This window comes from Entelurus aequoreus, linkage group LG03, assembly GCF_033978785.1.
Source record: "Entelurus aequoreus isolate RoL-2023_Sb linkage group LG03, RoL_Eaeq_v1.1, whole genome shotgun sequence".
NCBI classification, from domain to species: domain Eukaryota; kingdom Metazoa; phylum Chordata; class Actinopteri; order Syngnathiformes; family Syngnathidae; genus Entelurus; species Entelurus aequoreus.
This window is the reverse complement of record NC_084733.1, coordinates 49,791,901-49,812,897: the sequence shown is the minus strand read 5'-3', so window position 1 is coordinate 49,812,897 and position 20,997 is coordinate 49,791,901. Positions and strand designations below refer to the sequence as shown.

Sequence of the window (20,997 nt, the reverse complement as noted above, 5' to 3'; positions counted from 1 at the left end):
AGTGTAGCGAAACCTCTTCTTTTTCTCTTTTTTTTACCAAGGTATGTAAGCTAAGTTGTAGGTGTAAAAACAGAGTGGGCTTATGAGCAATAATTTGAGGCATCATTACATTTCAAATGTTTGAGTGCTTCTTTTCTAAAAAAGTGATGCAAACAAACAAGGAAGTTAATTTGGTCATTAACAGATTTTAGGGTCACATATTACAGTGTGTGTGAGCCTTAATCAGTACCAACAACTCCAAGAAAAAGACACACAACACAAACAAGCGCCTTTCATAACATGATGTTAGTTGGCTTAATCTATCGAGGAGACCAGGGATGATAGGAACACGATTTGTCTGAGCAAATGTAGCAAGTGCTGCTTTGTTCTATAGAGATCTTAAATTTGGAAAAGTGGTACCTATATTTATCTGCTATACACTTAAATTTCTGTCACAGATTATTTAAATTCATGTCAAATACAAAGAGGCCCATTGTTACAACCTACCCCAGTACATGGGTAAGTTGTAACACTACTTTGAGGATGGGTGGAAGGATTTAATTATTATACACTTATAAATATGGAAGCACTAAGCAAACTGCCTGAGGCATATCCAATTCAACATATGCATTATGATAATACATGTGTTTAATTACAACGGCAAATGTAGTTATACATATCTGGGGTTAGAGTTAAATGTCTGTACAACTAAATCTAGTTTGTAAATGGTTTGAAGTCGCAGCAAGTGCAAATGCAGTCTTGACCAGACAGAGGTTACGAACTTAAGATACAGGGGATATAGCTTATACCTACTTTGGTGTGGTGAAAATGTGAGAAGAACAATAACTTTTTAAGAACAGTTACAGCTCTCTCCATGCCCGGCATCCATTAAAAAGCTAAACATTTATAGCCTTTAGTTTCAAAGCTAGCACTTACACAATAAGCAGGAACCATACATTGAAACAACATTGATTATACATACATGTCCTTTAAAACTGACTTCTAAACAACGTTGCAAAATAGTTGTATTTGTAAATTCAGACAACGTTGATGGATCCATGTTGTTTAGACTGATCATATGTCCTCTTTTCCCCGGACATGTCCTCTTTTGCGGGCCTGTCCAGACTGTCCGGGCGGAGTTTCTTAAATGCCTCAAATGTCCGGCATTTTGAGTTAGGGTTGCGTGTATTTTCAATGTACGTTCAGGGTTAAGAAGGGTTTAAAAAAAAAAATAATAATTGTGCACGCAGCAGCATTCGTGAGGGAGCGGCGGAGACAGAGACAGCTAGAGATTTTGGATAAACGCGCATGCGTCGCCAGATTCTGCTTTTTATCTATAGATATATCAGATTACATTTTTTATTATCTATAGCAGGGGTGTCAAAAGTGTGCCCCGGAGGCCATTTGCGGCCCACAGCTAATGTTTTAAAAGCCCACGGCACATTCTAAAAATACTATTAAAATAAACAAAAACATAACAAAAGTGAAATAAAAAAGCTTAAAGGTGAAATGTAATTTAGAAAAAGTTGCAATGTTGACGAAGAAAACCAAGCTGTTTTTTTTTTTTTTTCAAACTGTCATTACTCAAAACATAACATTGAATCAAAATCAATGTTATTATGAATTATTGACCTATCCAAGGTTCCCATTACTTCACATCAAATATTCTACTTTGAAAAATATTTTTGGTGTAAGATTTTGCATATTTTGTGTGTTTGCCATTAAAAACATAGTTTTGTTTGACAAAAAAGGGCGGGAAACAAACAAACAAAAAACAACATAAAAAAACTAAAACACTTTGAAATGAGGGATAGATCTGAAGTTGATGTAGACTCCAGAGATTTAAGCGTTAAATATAAAATGTATGTATGCCCTGGCATACCATTATCATCATTTCATGACCCAAGCAAAACACTTTTTACACTTTTATACTGAAATAAATACACCTACAACTTATTAAATAAAAACACAGAAAAAACTACCAGGAGCAGTAAAGTTTAGATCCATGAAGGAAAGAAGAAAGTGAATGAATGTTTATAACTGAATACATTTACATATGTATACATTTTTTTTTTTTTTTTTTTTTTTATGAATTAAGTAATGTTTATGACAACCTTTTTCCAAAACACAATATAGAATGTGAGATATAACAGGATAATGCATACGTTTATAATTTTTTTCAAAACGCTTACAAAAAAGTTGGGCCCCAAAAATTTACTGTGGGACCCCATTTTTATGACTTGATGGGTCCCTGGGACCCCATTTTGAAAATTCCTAGCGCCAACACTGCCGTCAACAGAGGAGAAAAAAATGCTTTATTTAAATAAATATATTATTTATAAAGCAAGTTCGAGTATCATTGGCAAATTTTCACCTAGTCCCGGCCTTGGCGTGCTGCCCGCCTTGAAACGCATATATGTGTCCTCTTTTTGGGATTTCAGAATATGGTCAGCCTAATGTTGTTGGTTGGGAAATGACCAAAATTTCAATGGTCAAGTCAACGTCACAACTTGACATTGAATAAACGTTGTCAACAGGGGCGTTACTAGCTTTTAAGGACAGGGGGGGCTTAGCCCCCAGGAGATGCACAGGATGCGAGCGAACGTAGCGCACGAGCACAAAACTTCACAAACGGCTAACAAAGACTTAGAAATTATTCATTGTTATTATTATTTCTGTCGGTTTATTTTCAATCTGTGTTCAGTACAACAACAAACATGGGTTAGCACAGTGACATTTTGTTTACAGCTTCAACAAGAAACAATTACTTGCATGATCCTTCAAGATACACTGAAACACAATGAAAGTCATGGCATTAGTCTCTATGTTATTCATTCACAACATAGAGGCTAATGCCACCACTTAAGCTCACAATACAATAATTGTTTGTTCCCAAATATTTTGAAGTTGCACAGATTACATTTTGGGCACATATGTGACTAAAATGGTTGTAAATTCAAGCCCTGGAAATATTACTTAATTACTTGAATTAAAGTAATATCTGGATCGGGATAATTTGGCTTATATATAATATATATATATATATATATATATATATATATATATATATATATATATATATATATATATATATATATATATATATATATATATATATATATATATATATATATATATATATATATATTATTTTTATTTTTTTTTAACACCAAATTATTTAGGGGGGCTTAAGAATATTTTAGGGGGGCTTGAGCCCCCCTAAAATAGGCCTAACAATGCCAATGGTTGTCAAAAAGCACGTTGTGTCAACGTTAAGTTTGAGTTGCTCAACGTCAGGACCTAATTTAACAAGTTGTCAATGTTGTTTCAATGTCTTGTGCCTGCTGGGTTGGAATTAAACTAGAGAAACTACTTTTTGAGATTATGTACGTGAAACAATTGTGTCTACAACACAATGGACACTAGGCAAAAATATATTTGTAGTGAAAAGGGTTACTTTTTTACATGAAAAATCGTTTTTTGGCTCCAGAACAGACATTTTTCAACTCGAGTCTTTACCGGTTAGCTCACTTTGTAAGTGGTCACGGCCTGTGTTAATGACATCACCACAACTTGTTTCTGATTTGACAAACTGACAGTGCACTCAAACAATTACATACAGTACAATTAAACTAAAATAAGGGAAAACAATATTGAATTGACATTGTTAGACTGCTATCCTGTTTTCACCTCATAATTGTAAATATAATACAACATTTGTAATTCAAAATCATTAAATGATCTCGACTATTTTAAAGCAACAGGTATCATTATGCTGCAATGATGTCAGCAATACTGCCCTCTATATAGCCAATTTTGGAGTATTGCCCACTAATTTGGGATATAATAACATATGCTAATGTTTACGCTTCTACTCTTTGTGGTAAATAATAGCTGTTAAAGCAGGATGCTAATGTTTTGATTATGAGAGTAATGTTCGTGTTTACACCTTTATTCCTTTTTGTAATTACTGGCATGCAGTTTAATAATCCTAATTGACAGTATGGGATTAAAACAGTTTTAATACATTAAGAGCCTGATTTACTAAAGGTTTGCTTGTATTAAAACACGTGCAAACTTGATAGTACACGCAAAGCTGATTTACTAAACTTGTGCACAGAGGATTACGTCTCCTAAAGATGTTGTTTGCAACTTCCTCACAGTAACATTGTTCAAAGCAAAAAATATAACAAGAACACATCTTATGTTACCCTTAGTGGTTTGACAGATAATATGTGTTTTACAATTGTCCATATTTTTCAAAAATACAAAGGCGGGGGTACAACCTGGACTAGTCACCACCTCATTGTGATTCTATATTGCAGAAAAGGTGTTACATCTTGTAGAGGAGTGCTGCTAGATCAAGAACATTGCACACAGGTTGGAGAGCACGATAACAGGAATGTGGAGAAATATTAGTTCCATGGCCAGGCCCAGAGTACATGCAAAAACCTCATTTAAATAGGCAGTCCGACCCCTTTTTTGATACAACATAATTTGTCTGAAATTTGGATTTCGTAAGTGGCTTGAGAAAGAGGGTGTGGCTTGAAGGGGATGTGGTTAGATGCGGCTGGCTGCATGTTTTGAAGTAACATGAATAAGAATCAAATTGTTATTTTTTTGTATAGAATAAACACAATTAACAAAATTAAATAACTTTACTTTGGTTTTTTAAAGTTCGCATTAGGATTTGGTTTAATGTTCACCTTATATGCCCTGACTGGGAATCAAACCCAGTAATAAGAGTAATAATAAAGCCATTGCACTACTAAGAATCTCTTGCAGTTTGCATTCCTTTTTTTAAAGCCTTAATCAACAACATAACTACCATGAGTGGAGCACCAGACTTGTGCGGTTTGGATTTTTTATTTGTCTTATTTGTTTGTGATTCATATTTCCTCGTGAAGGGCCTACTCGCTCATGTCTCGCATCTGACTGCTGATTGGTCGGTCAGCTGCTGCGTGCTGTCAATCATTGTCACTTGGCAAAACGGCAGGCCCACGAGTCCAATCGATGAGCTTATGAAAGGTCAAAAGGGACAAGCTTCGGCCTGAGCGGCCGTTTTCCGCCTGGCGCTTGTGTTTGACTTGTCTCCATTCAACAACGTACCATTATTTTCGGACGTTAAAAAGTACTGGAGACGAAAACTGAATTTTTAACAAGTGCAGGGGACATGTTCCTCCTGTCACCCCGGAAAATTACGACTTTGCGTCTGATCATCGTACAACTAGTCCGGCATTGCTGATCACTCCGCATTCTTTTGTCCACTGTACAATAAAAAATCACCATGACAATGTCAATCGTCTAATTTAAAAGTGAGATTCTGTCTTCAAACTGACCACACAAATCCACACAGTAGATTTGACGGTACGCTAAAAAACACATTTTAGGACAGATTGCAGAATAAGTGTGCAACACGTCTACTTCTTAAGTCATGGGTACTCAAGAAAGAGACTACGCTTAAGTCTGTGTGTGTGGGTGTGTGTGTGTGTGTGAGTGTGTGTATGTGTGTGTGTGTGTGTGTGTGTGTGCGGGTTTGCGTGTGTGCTTGTGCATGCGTGCGTACAAATGTGTGTGTGTGTGTGCGGGTTTGCGTGTGTGCTTGTGCATGCATGCGTACAAATGTGTGTGTGTGTGTGTGTGTGTGTGTGTGTGCGTGCGTGTTTGTGTGCGTGTGTCCGTGCGTGTTTGTGTGTGCGTGTGCGTGTGCGTGTGTGTGTGTGTAGCTTCAGCATTTTAATTTGAAAGTGCTTTAGCTTGACTTGTGTCAAAAAAATATTTTTAGTGCACTTCACTTGTTAAGCGTCGGGCCATCAAAGCAGAGAGATAATCGCAGTTTGATTGAGGATGACTTTCAGACAATGCACACACACACACGCACACACGCGCACACACACATACACCCTCACAGACACACACATACCATTAAGTTACACTTATAGGGAGCAATTGCTATCAACACGCCATTGGCTGCTTTGTGTGTCCTGCCATATATATTAATTGTATCCTTGCGGCTTTAAACTTATATTTCAATGTGACTATTAAACTTGAACTTTTTTTAGGTTTGAGTTTGTTTTGAACTCAAAATTATTAAAATTACTTTATTTCTGTGCTTTTTTGTGATCTACGTACTGGCTGGTTGTTAATGTGCCTGACAGAAGGGAACTGAACAGGACCGCTGTTGTCACTCCTTAGTGCTAAAGTGCTGCGCCATTACATTTATAGATTTTCTCTTTGATGGGATAATTTGGTCTTTATATCTCTCTCAAATGAAGTGATTCAGTGCTCCTGTAGTGAACGGCTCAATGTTCAGGTCCCATTTTCGAATTCAGTTAATTGCGTTAGAAAATAATCAATGATACTTTCACCGTGACGATATCTTTCTTTTAATATCACTTAATTCCCTCCGTCAATAATCTGCAGCCCATTTCTATCTTTCAGCATGAATTAAATTGTTAGGGACAATAATTACATGTTTGTAATGGAGAGGCTTTTTTGCTGAGCAAGTCAGAGCACTTGAGTGTCCATTGTGCGCCTGCTTGTTGGCACTCTTCTGGCTGTCATTCATCTGCTTTATGAATATCTTTGTGAGGGAAATAAATAAATGAATGAAGGAAAGCATCTCTGCTGAAGCTCTTTGATGGCCTTGTTGTGAGAGAGCCCTCCCTCTAGTGGAGATTGCTTACTGCTGTTACAAACTGGAGAAATTGGTTTATTATATATTGCAGAGAGCAGACTGAATTTCTTTATTTAATTGAGGCAATGGTGTATATTTATTTGCCTGCCCTCTGAAATTTCTCAAATGTGTGGTTTTGTCTTATTATTGTTGAAGGCGCTCAAGAGGTCATGTATTGCATCCTCTTTTAACAGACTGCTTTTATGCACCGGATATTAGATTTATTCACATTGGGAATCCAATACTTGTTAAGGCAGGGGTGTGCAATGCGTGGCCTGGGGTCTACTTCCTTCCTGCAGCTTGATTTTTTTGGGGCACACTGTTTAAATTTAAAAAATAAAATAAAACAATGGAAATAATATAGAAAAAGGCACAATAAAAAGAGAAACAGAAATGCTGATACTAAGAACTAACTAATATATTATGTCATACATTGAGCCTTTTTGCAAAATTAAAAAAATGCATACAAAAATAGATAATTTGCCGTTGTATCATTATGTTTTTCTGAATGTGGAAACAAATAAAAAATACATATTTTGTTAATTATTATCACTTCATTTTCTAGTGTGATACACAACTGTTTTTTTTTGTATCATCACCGACCAACAAATTATATATATTTTTTCAAACGAAATAAATAATAACTTTAACTTAAACAAAAAAGTCATGGAGTCCACACATTGCTAAATAATGATGTGTATTTTTGTGAGAGTAATTAAATGTTTTACATCATTAACCTGTGACACATTTCTGTTTGACCTGCCTCGCGTCACTCGGTTGCTGGTGGGTGTGTTTGTTTGGACGGTAGGCGCGCGCCGGAGGCGGAGTTGCCAGTGAGGCTGTGGCGGGTGACAGTTATACGGCGTGTACCGGAAACACAGAGCCATCACAACAACCTGGACATCCACTACTACTGTACCACAGCGACGCGGCAGTACGGTTGTCACTCGGACATTGCCATGAAGAGAGGTACTTTAATTGTTACTAAGCTTACCTTTTTCAACTCTTTTATTGCTTTGAGGCAAGTTATTGAATTATTGTTCACCCTTTAAACTATTCCCCATACCTTTTCCGAACTAAAATGACGCACCTGTGTCTAAATTACACTAGCTAGTGCACACACCTTAGTTAGCTAATCGAAACTTATGGAAAACATTTTTGTTATTTACTTCCATATACATACAGTATATACTGTACACACATGAAGTTTTGTTGTACTAGTTTAAATTATATATATATATATATATATATATATATATATATATATATATATATATATATATATATATATATATATATATATATATATATATATGTGTGTGTGTGTGTATATCCATGATTTTCCATTGTTATATGAATATTAATAAACATTAGTTTAATTTCCCCTCTGGCAAATGTATTTTTATGTAGGTATGCAACAAATCTAACAGATTACATAATCAGCCGCTGTCCTACTCCTATTACTGCTTTAACTTTTCATGCCGTGTGATGGAGTGCCGGCCTCACGCAGCTCTATTCTTTATTTCTATCAGATCCTTCTCTGTCAAATCAAGTGTCACATCCTCTGATTTTTCATAACAGAGCTGATAAGGAGGAGCGATAGCAGCTTTCGGCGGGGGCTTTCATAGCTCACACGGCCCGATGCTCAAGTCAGGATGTCACTTAAAAGCTTTGGCAAGCCAAATAAAAACATGCAAGATATGACGTTTGTCACACGGAGGCACTTACCAAGGTGATCGGGAATAGGCGGGTCAGGTAGACTGATGCTATTGTGTGTCATGACAGTGGCACCACTTCCTCCGAGGGTCCTGCATGGTTGTTGGACTTCAAGCCCAATTTAAAACAACACATCTCACTGGAAAGCATTGCATCATAGGCTTTGCACCCTCTGTTTTATTTTCATCCCTGAATGAAGAGTAGTGTCTTATTGGATTCTTACAACCATGTTTGACAATGTTTGTATTCCAATCCTAGGTATTAGGCTGACAGGTGCTGGATTTGGCACCAGTCTTAATTGGATTTCACTTGTTTTTCTCCCAAAAAAGTAGAACAGATGCTTTTGTAATCTGTGCCACAGTGGGGACACTATTGTTGCACATCGATAGGCCTGTGGTGATCAATAGGGATTGCGTGAAGTTTTTGCATTGATTATAGAAACGTGAGCCGATGAATGGAACAGGATTCCTCTCCGGGGGTTATTCTGTTCCTGCTTTGCATCCAGCACAACCGCTGCATGAATCCTCTAGTCTTATTTCCACTTCCAAGCTACTGTGCAGTCATCTGTGCTGGGACTACTCATCCACAATGAATTGGAATCAGTTCGAGTTATTCATTTTTTTCTCTACCTAAAAAGTGCCATAAGTTATGCTCCTATAATGTTGGGATACAATAACACAACGACCCTGGCTGACTGTGAAATGCTATCTGCATTCTCTGCATTCTTACTGAGCTTGATCAACACTGAAACACAGGCGCTTCTAAAGCTGGGGTTAGAGTAGCAGAGCTGGATTTTCTGCTGCTTTAGAAGATGATGGGCCCTGCAGAATATGAGTTATAGCTCGAGATCATCTCTCGCAGGTGGTGAAAGGTTCACAATGCTCTCTCACATGTAACACCAGCACATGGAGCCAGCAACACAGCTCAATAAATACATTAACTGTCCTTAGTGGTTTGAAAGCTATTGCATTTTGAAAGTGAAGTGCCGCAAATGCACTCGACTGCTTGGTGTAGCATCCATACTGTGGCTGAGGCTGCGTGTCGAGGCTTTTTAATGTGCTATACACCCGCATTTGGTGACACTTTTAGAGATGCATATTGCAGCTTTTTAACTGTAATTATCAGGTTTGTAGGAGCTGGATTGCTCTGTAAAGTTCTGAGCTGTTGTTTCAAGTTACACTGCTTTAATTTTCATTTCAGGGGTAATATAATTTTTTTTCTATGTTTAAAACACTTCCTTGTGTCTACATAACATGTACTGGTGGTTCGTAGATTTAGTTTTACAGATCTTTCTTCAAACTGCTTTCTGAATGTCTCTTTCCTAATGCGCCTTATTTTTCGTGCCAAAGCCCTCCTTCAGACCAAACCCCCTTCAACTGTGTCTTCACCCCGTCAGCCATGTTGTAGTGTTTAGCACTTCCATATCGAGTCTACTGAAATAACAAAGAACTAAACGCTACTTTTTTTAAATAAAAAATGGCAACAGCGGAGGATTTTAGCATGCATGCGAATGTTATAGCCGTCTGCCCCACAACAAGAGGATAGAGAAAAATAACAAAATCATTGACTACAACTTTAAACTACAACTAAATAAAAATGGCGGACTCACGCAAAGCCCTTCGGGTAAATTTCTACCATACATGGAGATATCCGCTGACGTAAGTAAGGCAAAATATGTCACTTAAGTTTCAAATTCCAAACGGCTCGTTTGGAGTAAGTCTGAAAGAAAACAAGATTGTTAGTGAACCTCAATTTTCTTAAGGATCTGCTATCTGACAAGTGCAAATACAAGATTATTTCCTAATTCTGGTAACAATGTGGTAAAGACGATTCATTGACATTGTCCTTAATGTCTCAGTGGATAATGACAAAATTCAAACAACTGCAGGAGTAGGGCTGGTCCATATGGACCAAAACTGATGTCCCACTATTTTTAGGCCAAATCGCGGTGTACGATATACAAACCCTGTTTCCATATGAGTTGGGAAATTGTGTTAGATGTAAATATAAACGGAATACAATGATTTGCATATCCTTTTCAAGCCATATTCAATTGAATGCACTACAAAGACAAGATATTTGATGTTCAAACTCATAAAGTTTTTTTTTTTTTTGCAAATAATAATTAACTTAGAATTTCATGGCTGCAACACATGCCAAAGTAGTTGGGAAAGGGCATGTTCACCACTGTGTTACATGGCATTTCCTTTTAACAACACTCAGTAAACGTTTGGGAACTGAGGAGACACATTTTTTAAGCTTCTCAGGTGGAATTCTTTCCCATTCTTGCTTGATGTACAGCTTAAGTTGTTCAACAGTCCGGGGGTCGCCGTTGTGGTATTTTAGGCTTCATAATGCGCCACAGATTTTCAATGGGAGACAGGTCTGGACTACATGCAGGCCAGTCTAGTACCCGCACTCTTTTACTATGAAGCCACGTTGATACAACACGTGGCTTGGCATTGTCTTGCTGAAATAAGCAGGGCCGTCCATGGTAACGTTGCTTGGATGGCAACATATGTTGCTCCAAAACCTGTATCTACCTTTCAGCATTAATGGCGCCTTCACAGATGTGTAAGTTATCCATGTCTTGGGCACTAATACACCCCCATACCATCACAGATGCTGGCTTTTCAACTTTGCGCCTGTAACAATCAGGATGTTTTTTTTTCCGTTTTGGTCCGGAGGACACGATGTCCACAGTTTCCAAAAACAATTTGAAATGTGGACTCGTCAGACCACAGAACACTTATCCACTTTGTATCAGTCCATCTTAGATGAGCTCAGGCCCAGCGAAGCCGACAACGTTTCTGGGTGTTGTTGATAAACGGTTTTCGTCTTGCATAGGAGAGTTTTAACTTGCACTTACAGATGTAGCGACCAACTGTAGTTACTGACAGTGGGTTTCTGAAGTGTTCCTGAGCCCATGTGGTGATATCCTTTACACACTGATGTCGCTTGTTGATGCAGTACAGCCTGAGGGATCGAAGGTCACGGGCTTAGCTGCTTACATACAGTGATTTCTCCAGATTCTCTGAACCCTTTGATGGTATTACGGACCGTAGATGGTGAAATCCCTAAATTCCTTGCAATAGCTGGTTGTGGAAGGTTTTTCTTAAACTGTTCAACAATTTGCTCACACATTTGTTGACAAAGTGGTGACCCTCGCCCCATCCTTGTTTGTGAGTGACTGAGCATTTCATGGAATGTACTTTTATACCCAATCATGGCACCCACCTGTTCCCAATTTGCCTGTTCACCTGTGGGATGTTCCAAATAAGTGTTTGATGAGCATTCCTCAACTTTATCAGTATTTATTGCCACCTTTCCCAACTTCTTTGTCATGTTTTGCTGGCATAAAATTCTAAAGTTAATGATTATTTGCAAAAAAAAAAGTTTATCAGTTTGAACATCAAATATGTGGTCTTTGTAGCATATTCAACTGAATATGGGTTGAAAATGATTTTCAAATTATTGTATTCCGTTTATATTTACATCTAACACAATTTCCCAACTCATATGGAAACGGGGTTTGTATATCGGTATTTTAAACAAAACCTGCAACGTGTTTAGTTCAAACTTACCACATTACTGTTACTACCAGTGTTCTGAAAATTACTTTTAAAAAGTAATTCATTATTGTTATTTGTTACATAACCAAAAAGGTAGTTTGATTACTAATGGAATTACTCTTTAATAAATGTAATTACTAGGGAAAGTAATTAATGCGTTATTTTGAAAAATGTATGAAATATATGTCATAAGCAGTTGAAAGAAGTTTGTTAAAGCAGTGTGTGTGTATGTGCCTTTAAAAGACGGTGTCTGTTGCCAGCAAGAGTTTAAGCTGAACTGTATTTGTTAGCCTTAGCGGTTAGCAGCGGCAGTTTGTTGGCTGTGGTTAATAAGGAGGCCTATATACCTCCACCTGCCCCCTTCCGCGGCTAGGACACGTCGGCTGTGCTTGAAGGCGAATGTGGCGGGGGGTTGGTGTCTGCAATGTGCGGTAGCATCTTCAGACGCTCGCCAGACCCTCCCCGCGCATGTCCAGGGTGTACCCTGCTTTCCGTGGAGCTGGGATAGGCTGCAGCACCCCCGCAACATCAAGAGAGACAAGTGGTAGAAAATGGATGGATGGATGGATTGAAGATTTATCAAGTAGCTTTTTAGTTTACTCGTAGTTTCAGTTATCATCTTGCTAGACTTTGTTGTAAAAGTTTTAAGAGCTCGACATGTGATGTGTTCTAGGTGTGAGCTGAAAGCTTGTCGTGTGCATGCATCGGTTGGAGGGTGAGTGAGGGCCAGCATTTTGGAACCTTCTTCACCGGCGCTCTGCCGGCCCCTCTGTTGCTTTAAGTCCTCCCCTTCGGAGCCAGCCAACAGCAGCTGTTCCATATTCATCAAGCCCTTGAGTCTTAAAGAGCCCTATCCCGCCTGTGGAAAGAGTCATTCCTCTCGCTCGCTCACGCTCTCCATCCCAGCGCTCATCCCGCCACTGCCTGTGTTTCCCTCCTCTCTCTCTCTCTCTCTCTCTTTTTCTCTCTCGCTCACCCCCCCTTTTGCATCTCTGTCTGTCCCTCCCCTTATTTGCCCCCCCTCCCTCTCTGTCATACACTCAGATGCACTCTCATACACTCAACGACACACTCTTCTTTCCACACATCTCTACATAAACACATACACAACGCACATGTTCCCTCACACACGCGCGCAGCCACTCAGTCCATCAGAGTCCAACATACCTGTGCAGGCTGGCGGAAGCACTGCTGGAAGGGGTTTTCAACAGCAACGTCTCTGAGGGTACTCCGCTGTCAGTTGGGAGAAGAAGCCGGTCTCAATTGTTTCCTCTTTCCTCTTCCTCTCATTCCTGGAATGCTAAAACTGGACTGATGGACATTTCAGAACTTTGTCTTCCAGACCCTCTCAGCTATCATAACCAGTAGGTGCTTTCTCTTTCTTCCTTTCCTTTCTTTCACTTTTCATTTTAACTCTGTGTAATCTTGTTGGTGTCTTTCATTACTCATTTACTTTTTGTTTGGCATTGTGTTGTCTGTGTTCTTTTTCTTTTCCGTCAATTCTTATGAACTTTTCCTGTTTAGGAGTGAATTACTGTTCCAAGTTTGCTCATATTTCAGTGATGTAGGATTGACTTGTCATTGTTTAAAGCAACAAAGCAGGAGAAACTATATGTATGGGTGTATATTCATTGAGCAAGCACATCTTTTACAATCCATTCAGAATGCGGACGATCAATCAGTTTGCTCCAGTTCAACTTATATTGTCTCCCTGGAATTACACTGTCGCACCTGTCCAGTTACTTCAAGAGTCGATTGCTGATGAGTTTATATGCACGGTCGCCCGGGACGTGTGAGAAAAATACTTTAGTGCGGGAATAAATGTAATTCTATGTAGAAGATAAATATGTGATGCCAGGAAAGGATGAATGAAAAGACCCAGAGGCTGACTGCTCTGTCCCAGCAGCGGCACACCAAACAAGCTGGCCACCTCAGCTCAGTACCTGATTTGACAACAGTCAAAAAAAAAAAAAAAAAGGGAGATACACGTGTATATCCCTTTTTTTTTTTTTTTTTTATCATTTTATATTATATGCAACAATTATTTATTTTTAGAAATGTAATTGAATCACATGTAAAAGCACAATTTAAATGTTGTATAATAAATTCAACAAGTGGTTTTGTTTCACACAGATGTTTGAAATGTCCGAACGTTAGACTTGCTTACTGTAAAAAAGAAAATTACATTTGCTTGACACCTTACTCAGTTAATGAAATTAAATTATTTATGTTTGGTTCTAATTTGAACTGCACTTTTCTAAACTTAGCTATTCACAATTCTAATAAAATATGTTTTCATGTTGTATTATTTATTGTTACCATAATTAATTGCATTATTTGTTTTCATGAATTACACATTTTGAAAGAATCAAATATTGACATTATGGTTACAAAAATAAAAGCAAAATGGAACAGCTGTTTCCTTTTTAAACTCATGTTTTTTTGTTAATCACAGAACATTTAAAGTTGTCATTGCAATCATACGACTATATTATAAATAATGTATGTGCAATAATCTTTCCTTTAAGAAATTGTTTTTGTCAGGTGTAATAAAATCACACATAACACAAGTCAAAAGTACTTTCTGCTTTAGAGCAGATACAGTGTGTGGTTACGTCCAAATGGTTCATGTATTTTTTAAAGACAAATATAACATAAAACACATCAGCAGAAACATTACAGTTCACATTTTTGTATATAGGCCTACTTTAAATTCAATATCAGTATGGCTATTTAAGTAAAGCATTGGTAAACCTTTTTTTAGCTCAACTTTTTACTGACACAATTTCAATACAGATGTGATGTGAATTAAAACAGATTTTTATTCACAATGTTAGTGTTAGCATGTTTTTTTTTTAAATGACTGTATTTCAACATATCTAGTGATGTTTGTGCTCACATTGATTTTTTTTTTTTATCATTACAATTTCAATTTAATATGTAAGCCTGCAGTTGTTTTAACTAGTTAGGTGATTAATTAAATGTACATGTGTAAGTCAAATTCTAAACAGGTGTACAGGCAAAAAATAGCTTTTATCACATGTCATTTGTACCCCATAAAACTAGACACTAATTTGCGTCTAGTATTTTTTATTTGGATTGAGGTGATTAATTTAAGTTCAGAAGCAGACCCCTTTTTATGAAACTTTAAAACAATCTTACAAACACACACATTAGGCTGAAAGGTGGATGTGAGGAATGAGGGGATATATGGTCCCCATGTAATGAAATTAGTAACATTGTAAAATCACTTTTGTATCACTTTATAGATTAATGATGAGGACCTCGTCACTGCCTAAACTGCCTTCAGGGTAGAACAAATGTTTGCACATTGAAATTATTAAGAACAACATGGAAGTTGCAATTATGTATTTCTATATTTTGCTTTAATTTGCCGGACATTTTTTGGGGGATTCTGCTTGCGAATGGTTGAACTGTTTCTAAATAGTGCTGCTCAACACATGCAGCTGAGTGCCAGTCCGCATGTGGCTTTTCTCTGCTTCTAAAATGTTCCTTTAACAGTCTGGCGTTCCTGTATCTCAGCGTTGCCACTGCTTTAAACAGTTAATTCGGGTATCCAATTCTCCCTCATGAATTCAGACCCTTTTCATGTATTTCTTTAGAGACACAGTAAGAAGTTAGCACACAATGATGGATTAGATTCTAATTTATTTGACATTATTCCCAGCTTGCTGTGTTAGAATCTGCAAACACCCATGCAAGAGTCCATCCACTTGATTTCTATTAGGTTTCAGAAAACAAGTCAAAGGAATTGCATTAGTGTATCTTAAGTTAAAAGCTCTTTCCTCTTTGACCAAGTGTTTCATTGTTGTTGGCCTAATCAGATTTTTGCTGTCTTCATGGAGATGCTATCGCAGAGTAGAGGCATTGGTGGGTAACCAAAGCAGCCGTGCACAGACACTATCCAGATGGGATCAGTTTACGATAATTTGGTTTCAGAATACATTACCAGAAGAGGCTACCGGTTGAGAATGGCCACCCCGCTAGGAGCCGCGAGCGTCCGTGGCCTCTTAAGTTGCCGCTCCAGCTAAACGGCCCGTTTTTCCCATGCCGCCTGCATTCAGGGGGCGTTGTGGCGTCTGTGATGTCTATAAATTCAGTCTGTCACCCCATTCTAAATACTTCTTCCTTGTACCAACAGGGCTTTGTTGTCCAATTCATTAGAGAGATTCCTGAGTCCACTGGCCACGCTGGAGCCTTCTCATTTCTGGTATCTAGTATCATTACTTTCACTGTAAATGTGTCACTCAGTTTGAACTGGATGAGGGGAGAGGGGAGAAAGTCCCCAGGCCAAATGGGGATGTAGAGTATATTAACACTTCTTAGATGCTCCATATTCTTTAGCTCTAGAGATTTTGCCCTTCGACATGCCAAGTGTGCAGGCTTGATCCTTTTGTTTATACAACCCCTTTCTGGAGAAGTATATTTAAAACATACTTTTATGTGTTTAGACAACTCATTGGAACACTAAAGATGTGTACAAATGTTTAAAGGGATTTTTTGCAAACAGAGTGTTAATGGGATCGCTTCAGAAATCTTATGTTTCCATTCATAGCCAATATGTGAAGATTTTAACTAAAGATGCTGGTATTGGCTTTCTTACCGGCATCTGATATGCAGATACCGTCTAGCACTTCATTTCCGTTACCGATATCAACTAATATCAATATCTGCAGCAGCTCTTCCCTCAAATTAATGTCAGGTCACATCTTGTGTCATGAATGCTTCTTTTACTGTGATGTCACTGGATGCATTTCATAAATAAACACTGTTTGTGCAAAATAAGACAAATGAAAATATTATTTAATTTTAGCATTAGAATTGTCATTAGAAAAATCATGACCAATAGTTGCCTAAAATACATATTCTCCTATTATGAACAAATGATTTTGAATAAATTCACACATAAGAATCTAATTAAATAAGGCTGACAATAAACAGTTTAGCAGGTTTCACAATTCTATGTGACTAAAACATTTGTATAAAAACAAAGTGGGTATAGCGGGGTCTATTTTCTTTTAGTATACCGCTGGTCGCTTGTCATTATTTTGCTGAATAAACGCTGTGCGGGACTCCGAGTGATTCTTCCAAAGGTGTGATAATAGATTAGAAGTATTGAACGAAGACGAATTACAGTACTCAACCCTCACATAACCAGCGCTTTACAGTCATTACAAATTGTATATTCACAATCCAATGTCAAAACTTGGAAATAAATTCCACACTGCAGACATTCTACGCTTCAGCTAGCAAGTTTATTGCTCTGCGGAGCACAGCGCAATTTGATGAGGTCATCACTTGCCTGCCGAAATCGAGGCAATAAATGATTCAATATTATTATTGGCAGAAAAAACAATCGATATCTTATTTTTAGACTGATGTTGGCCAATACTATGGGTTGGCTAATGTTAGCGGACATCTTTATTTCATGTTGCCCTTGTGCCATGGTTGGCCGTTAGACATTTCAGTAGTTAGGTACCCTGCTACCATCTTACTATAGTTACCAAAACCACGTAGTGTCTTCACACGTGCCCCACCTGATTTCTCATCCATGGTAACCTTGCACACTCCGCCGCAGTATGAGAATCTGTTTAAAAATAACCAGGTCCATTAGTCTGGAAGGATAATGCTAGCCTACGTGGGCTCTTATGCCCTTGTGGCACCCGAGTGCTATCACTGACGCAGCGCGTCAGCACTTCTTCCTGTTGCTCCAACATTGGAGGGTTCCTCTTAATTTACACACAAACACACACGCATGGCTTATATAAGTTCCCAAAATAACTCAAGGAAGAGTTGTAAAAAAGACAGAAATTGGAAGAAAAAATTGTCACAGAATGTAAAAAAATTGTTTGAAATATTACACCCATCGAAATCTCCAATCATTTCTGTCTCACTTGGATGACAAGTGTGATGTAACACGATATAACTATATGGGTGTTTATCGGTGAAGGCTATTGGTATTGAGCAACCTGTTGTTTGAAGGTTATGTTTCTGAGCAGTAATTGAAATGCAAAATAGCATTAGGATCGATGGTGAGCTTTGTTTATTTATGAAATCAATATTGAAACCGCCCGTCACAGCAGAAGCTCCCATTCCCACTGACAGCTTCACCAAGTCTCCTGTGCAGGCCGGGTGAGCCTCGCACCCGTTACAACTTTTACACAAAGTGCTGTTTCACTTGGCTACTGAGAAAGCTGTGAGTAAGTGACTTGACGGTGTGTACATAAACACACTAAGGGTTAAAAATAATTGTTAAATAAAATACAATAGACTGATGCATTGAGCACCTGTGATATAAAACCAGTCAAATAATCAGTGTCTAATGTCGGTTCCGCTTACTTACTTACCTTTTTCAGATCTCTTTTTACAACTTTGTTTTTGCAGTCATCTCGCCTTCTAACCTCCCAACCTTTTTGGATGCAACTCACAAAACACGCTCACGTTCAAATCCCTCCTTAGGAGAAGGCAGTGACAGCGCTAAGTGCAATCAAATAGTTACATTGAGTGGCTGGTTGTTGAACCTGCCCCTCTGAGGCACAGCCCTCACCCCCTCACTGCTCGTCCACAGACACCAGACGTGGCGCACGCTGAAATGTATGTTTAGATTGCCCCCTGAAGGAGACACATTAATTCATGAAATATCCCCAAAGTTTAATTATTCCTGAATGGTGCGGTGGCGGACCCCTCCGTATAAATCAGTAAGGTCTACCCGCCTTTTTATTACCGGCACTATTTATGGGAAATATGTGGCAGCTGGTGAAGATGAGCTTGTAAAAAGCCAGAGGCCATTGCTATGACGGTGTCCGCCATAGCCGCCAACATCATCATAGCAATGGTCTTTTTAAGCATCCTCAATTTATTTAGCGGTAATTTGCCTTGTGTGACTTGATACGAGTGTCCTTTTTTGACATAATAAATATGCTCCAGTATGCTGCCTAATGGCCACACTGACTACGAACACACACAAATACCTGTATACTGCACATATTGTGTAAACTTTCCTGGAATTCTGATAAAGTTGCTTATTTTGTACAAGTTTTGAATGTTTTGTCTGTTTGTATTTGGCTCCTCTATTGATGGGAATGATAATTTATGGGGGAGACAGGACAGGCTCTTTGTTTGGAGCAGGCAGAGTTCCCTCCTAAACAAGAACAGCCTATCAGAAGAAGATTAATGAAGTAATTTCATGCATGGCGCTATGCCTCTGTCCCCCTGTAAGCACAGTCTCTGTGTCGAAACCTGTGATTTACATTGGACTGTGTTAAATAGCCTCAACCCTTGATAATAATATTTATTTCTGTTTGCACGCACGTGCACACAAACACATTCAGGAATACCGCTTCAATTCTGACACAACAACCTATATGTTCCATGTCTTGTCTTCTTATGAGTAGGGATATATCGATATAAACATTTCATATCACGGTTACTGTGAAGAAACGACAAAAGTATAGAGTCTTTAAACACGGGTATAGTCTCTACAGTGGGGACTAAACTAAAATATTAAAAAAAGGAGTCAAATATGTGCTTTTATGTTTAAATTTCATTGACTAACAATGTGCTAGAAATTCAACTTCAAATGTTGCAGCTGAGATAGGCTCCAGCAGCCCCCGTGACCGCAAACGGGACAAGCGATAGAAAATGGATGAATGGATGGATGTTGCTAAGAATCAGCTGCTTTCGCGACAGCTGACGCAACTTTCTTCTCATTCGTTGTGGTAGCGTCACAATGTATTAAACAGTGTTGAAACCGAGCGTCTATTGACATAAATGGGGTAGAATATAGTGGGTTGTTCTACTGCAGCCAAACTAGGTTTCAGGTTTAATTTATTCAGCATTTGACAGATAAAGAGAGGACATTTTTTTAAACATGTAGTCTGAAATGGAACAGGCAGAAGCAAAAGCTTACTTACAGTGCATTTACAAAACAAAAACAGAAAAAAAACTACCAATGTCTTATGCATGCAGTTTTACATTTTATATTTTGTTTTCCATTCGTTACAAAAAAGTTTAGGAAAAACCTCCATCATAATAACTTTGCATCCTGGGCATCAATTCTGAACATTAGTCCAACTTATTCCATACATGAATCCCAACAATGCTGTTTAACGTACGTTTTTTTAAACATTTCTTTCTTTCGAAAATTAGAAACACGGTCTTGTTATTGGAACAATCCCTGAAAATACACTGGTAAATTGTTATTGTTTATGTTATACATACATTGTGCTGTCAACCAAATCCTTCGATTTTAGTGCTTTTAACATATTGAAAGGTTAATTTATGTGTTATGTAAGCCACTTCATTCACAATGCGGATCACTCATTCTTGAATTATACAAATTGGGGTTTCCCCACACTTCTAGGCCATAGGTCATGTAAGGGAGAACCAGGGAACAGTATAAAATCTATACGTTTTTTTTTATTCAACAGTTATTTGACCATATATATTATTGCAAGAGTATTACATAGCTTTTCCTTGATAAAGTTTATATGGGGCTTCCAACTGAGTTAATTTTTTAAAAGTACTCCAATAAATTATATTTCATTCACTCTTTCTATCTTAATATCATTTATTTTTAAATTAGATAGTCTAGACAGTCATTGGATAAATGCTCGACTTTGTCCCGCCCATGGACGCCTGAGCATCTCTGGAAGTGAATGAGAATTGGGTTCATCCTTGGCTGGCTTAGACAACGGGCTCCCGCATGATGATTGAATGATCTGTCGGAGGCTGAATCCCATTTTGATTGACAGAAAAAATGAGCGAATCAGCAATCTTGAAATATAAACCACTGCAAGAGCATTTTTCAACTTTCTTTCTGTTGTTCTGTGTTAATATGAAGAATTTTACAATCTGTCGGTGACGTTTTCTTTGTCGAATCTGGCATCTTTATACCTTTAATCTGTAATTGGAGACTGTATTTGTGTTTAGAGAGTAGCTGAAAATGAGCTTCACCTAATTGAAAGACCAGCAGCCGCCACAGGACTCCAATAACACCAGAAACAATTGCTAGATTTGTTGCAAGTCGTTTTC

General features: G+C 38.0%; 1 protein-coding gene across 5 annotated transcripts in view; it reads left to right on the top strand.

Annotated features, from left to right (window-relative positions):
• The first annotated feature begins 7,506 nt into the window (after window positions 1-7,506).
• esrrb (estrogen-related receptor beta) overlaps window positions 7,507-20,997 on the top strand; it is an 84,443-nt gene continuing 70,952 nt past the window's right edge. Inside the window, exons 1-2 of one of the 5 annotated variants that reach the window (XM_062042033.1) lie at window positions 7,543-7,624; window positions 16,106-16,174. Coding sequence is in view for 3 of the 5 variants with exons in the window: in XM_062042029.1 (XP_061898013.1) it covers window positions 13,258-13,307; window positions 16,106-16,174 (119 nt within the window). In the remaining 2 variants the exon portion in view is untranslated. Of the gene's footprint in view, window positions 7,625-12,922; window positions 13,308-16,105; window positions 16,175-20,997 lie in introns of those variants that run through there. The other 4 variants (XM_062042029.1, XM_062042030.1, XM_062042032.1 and 1 more) reach the window with 4 other exon arrangements.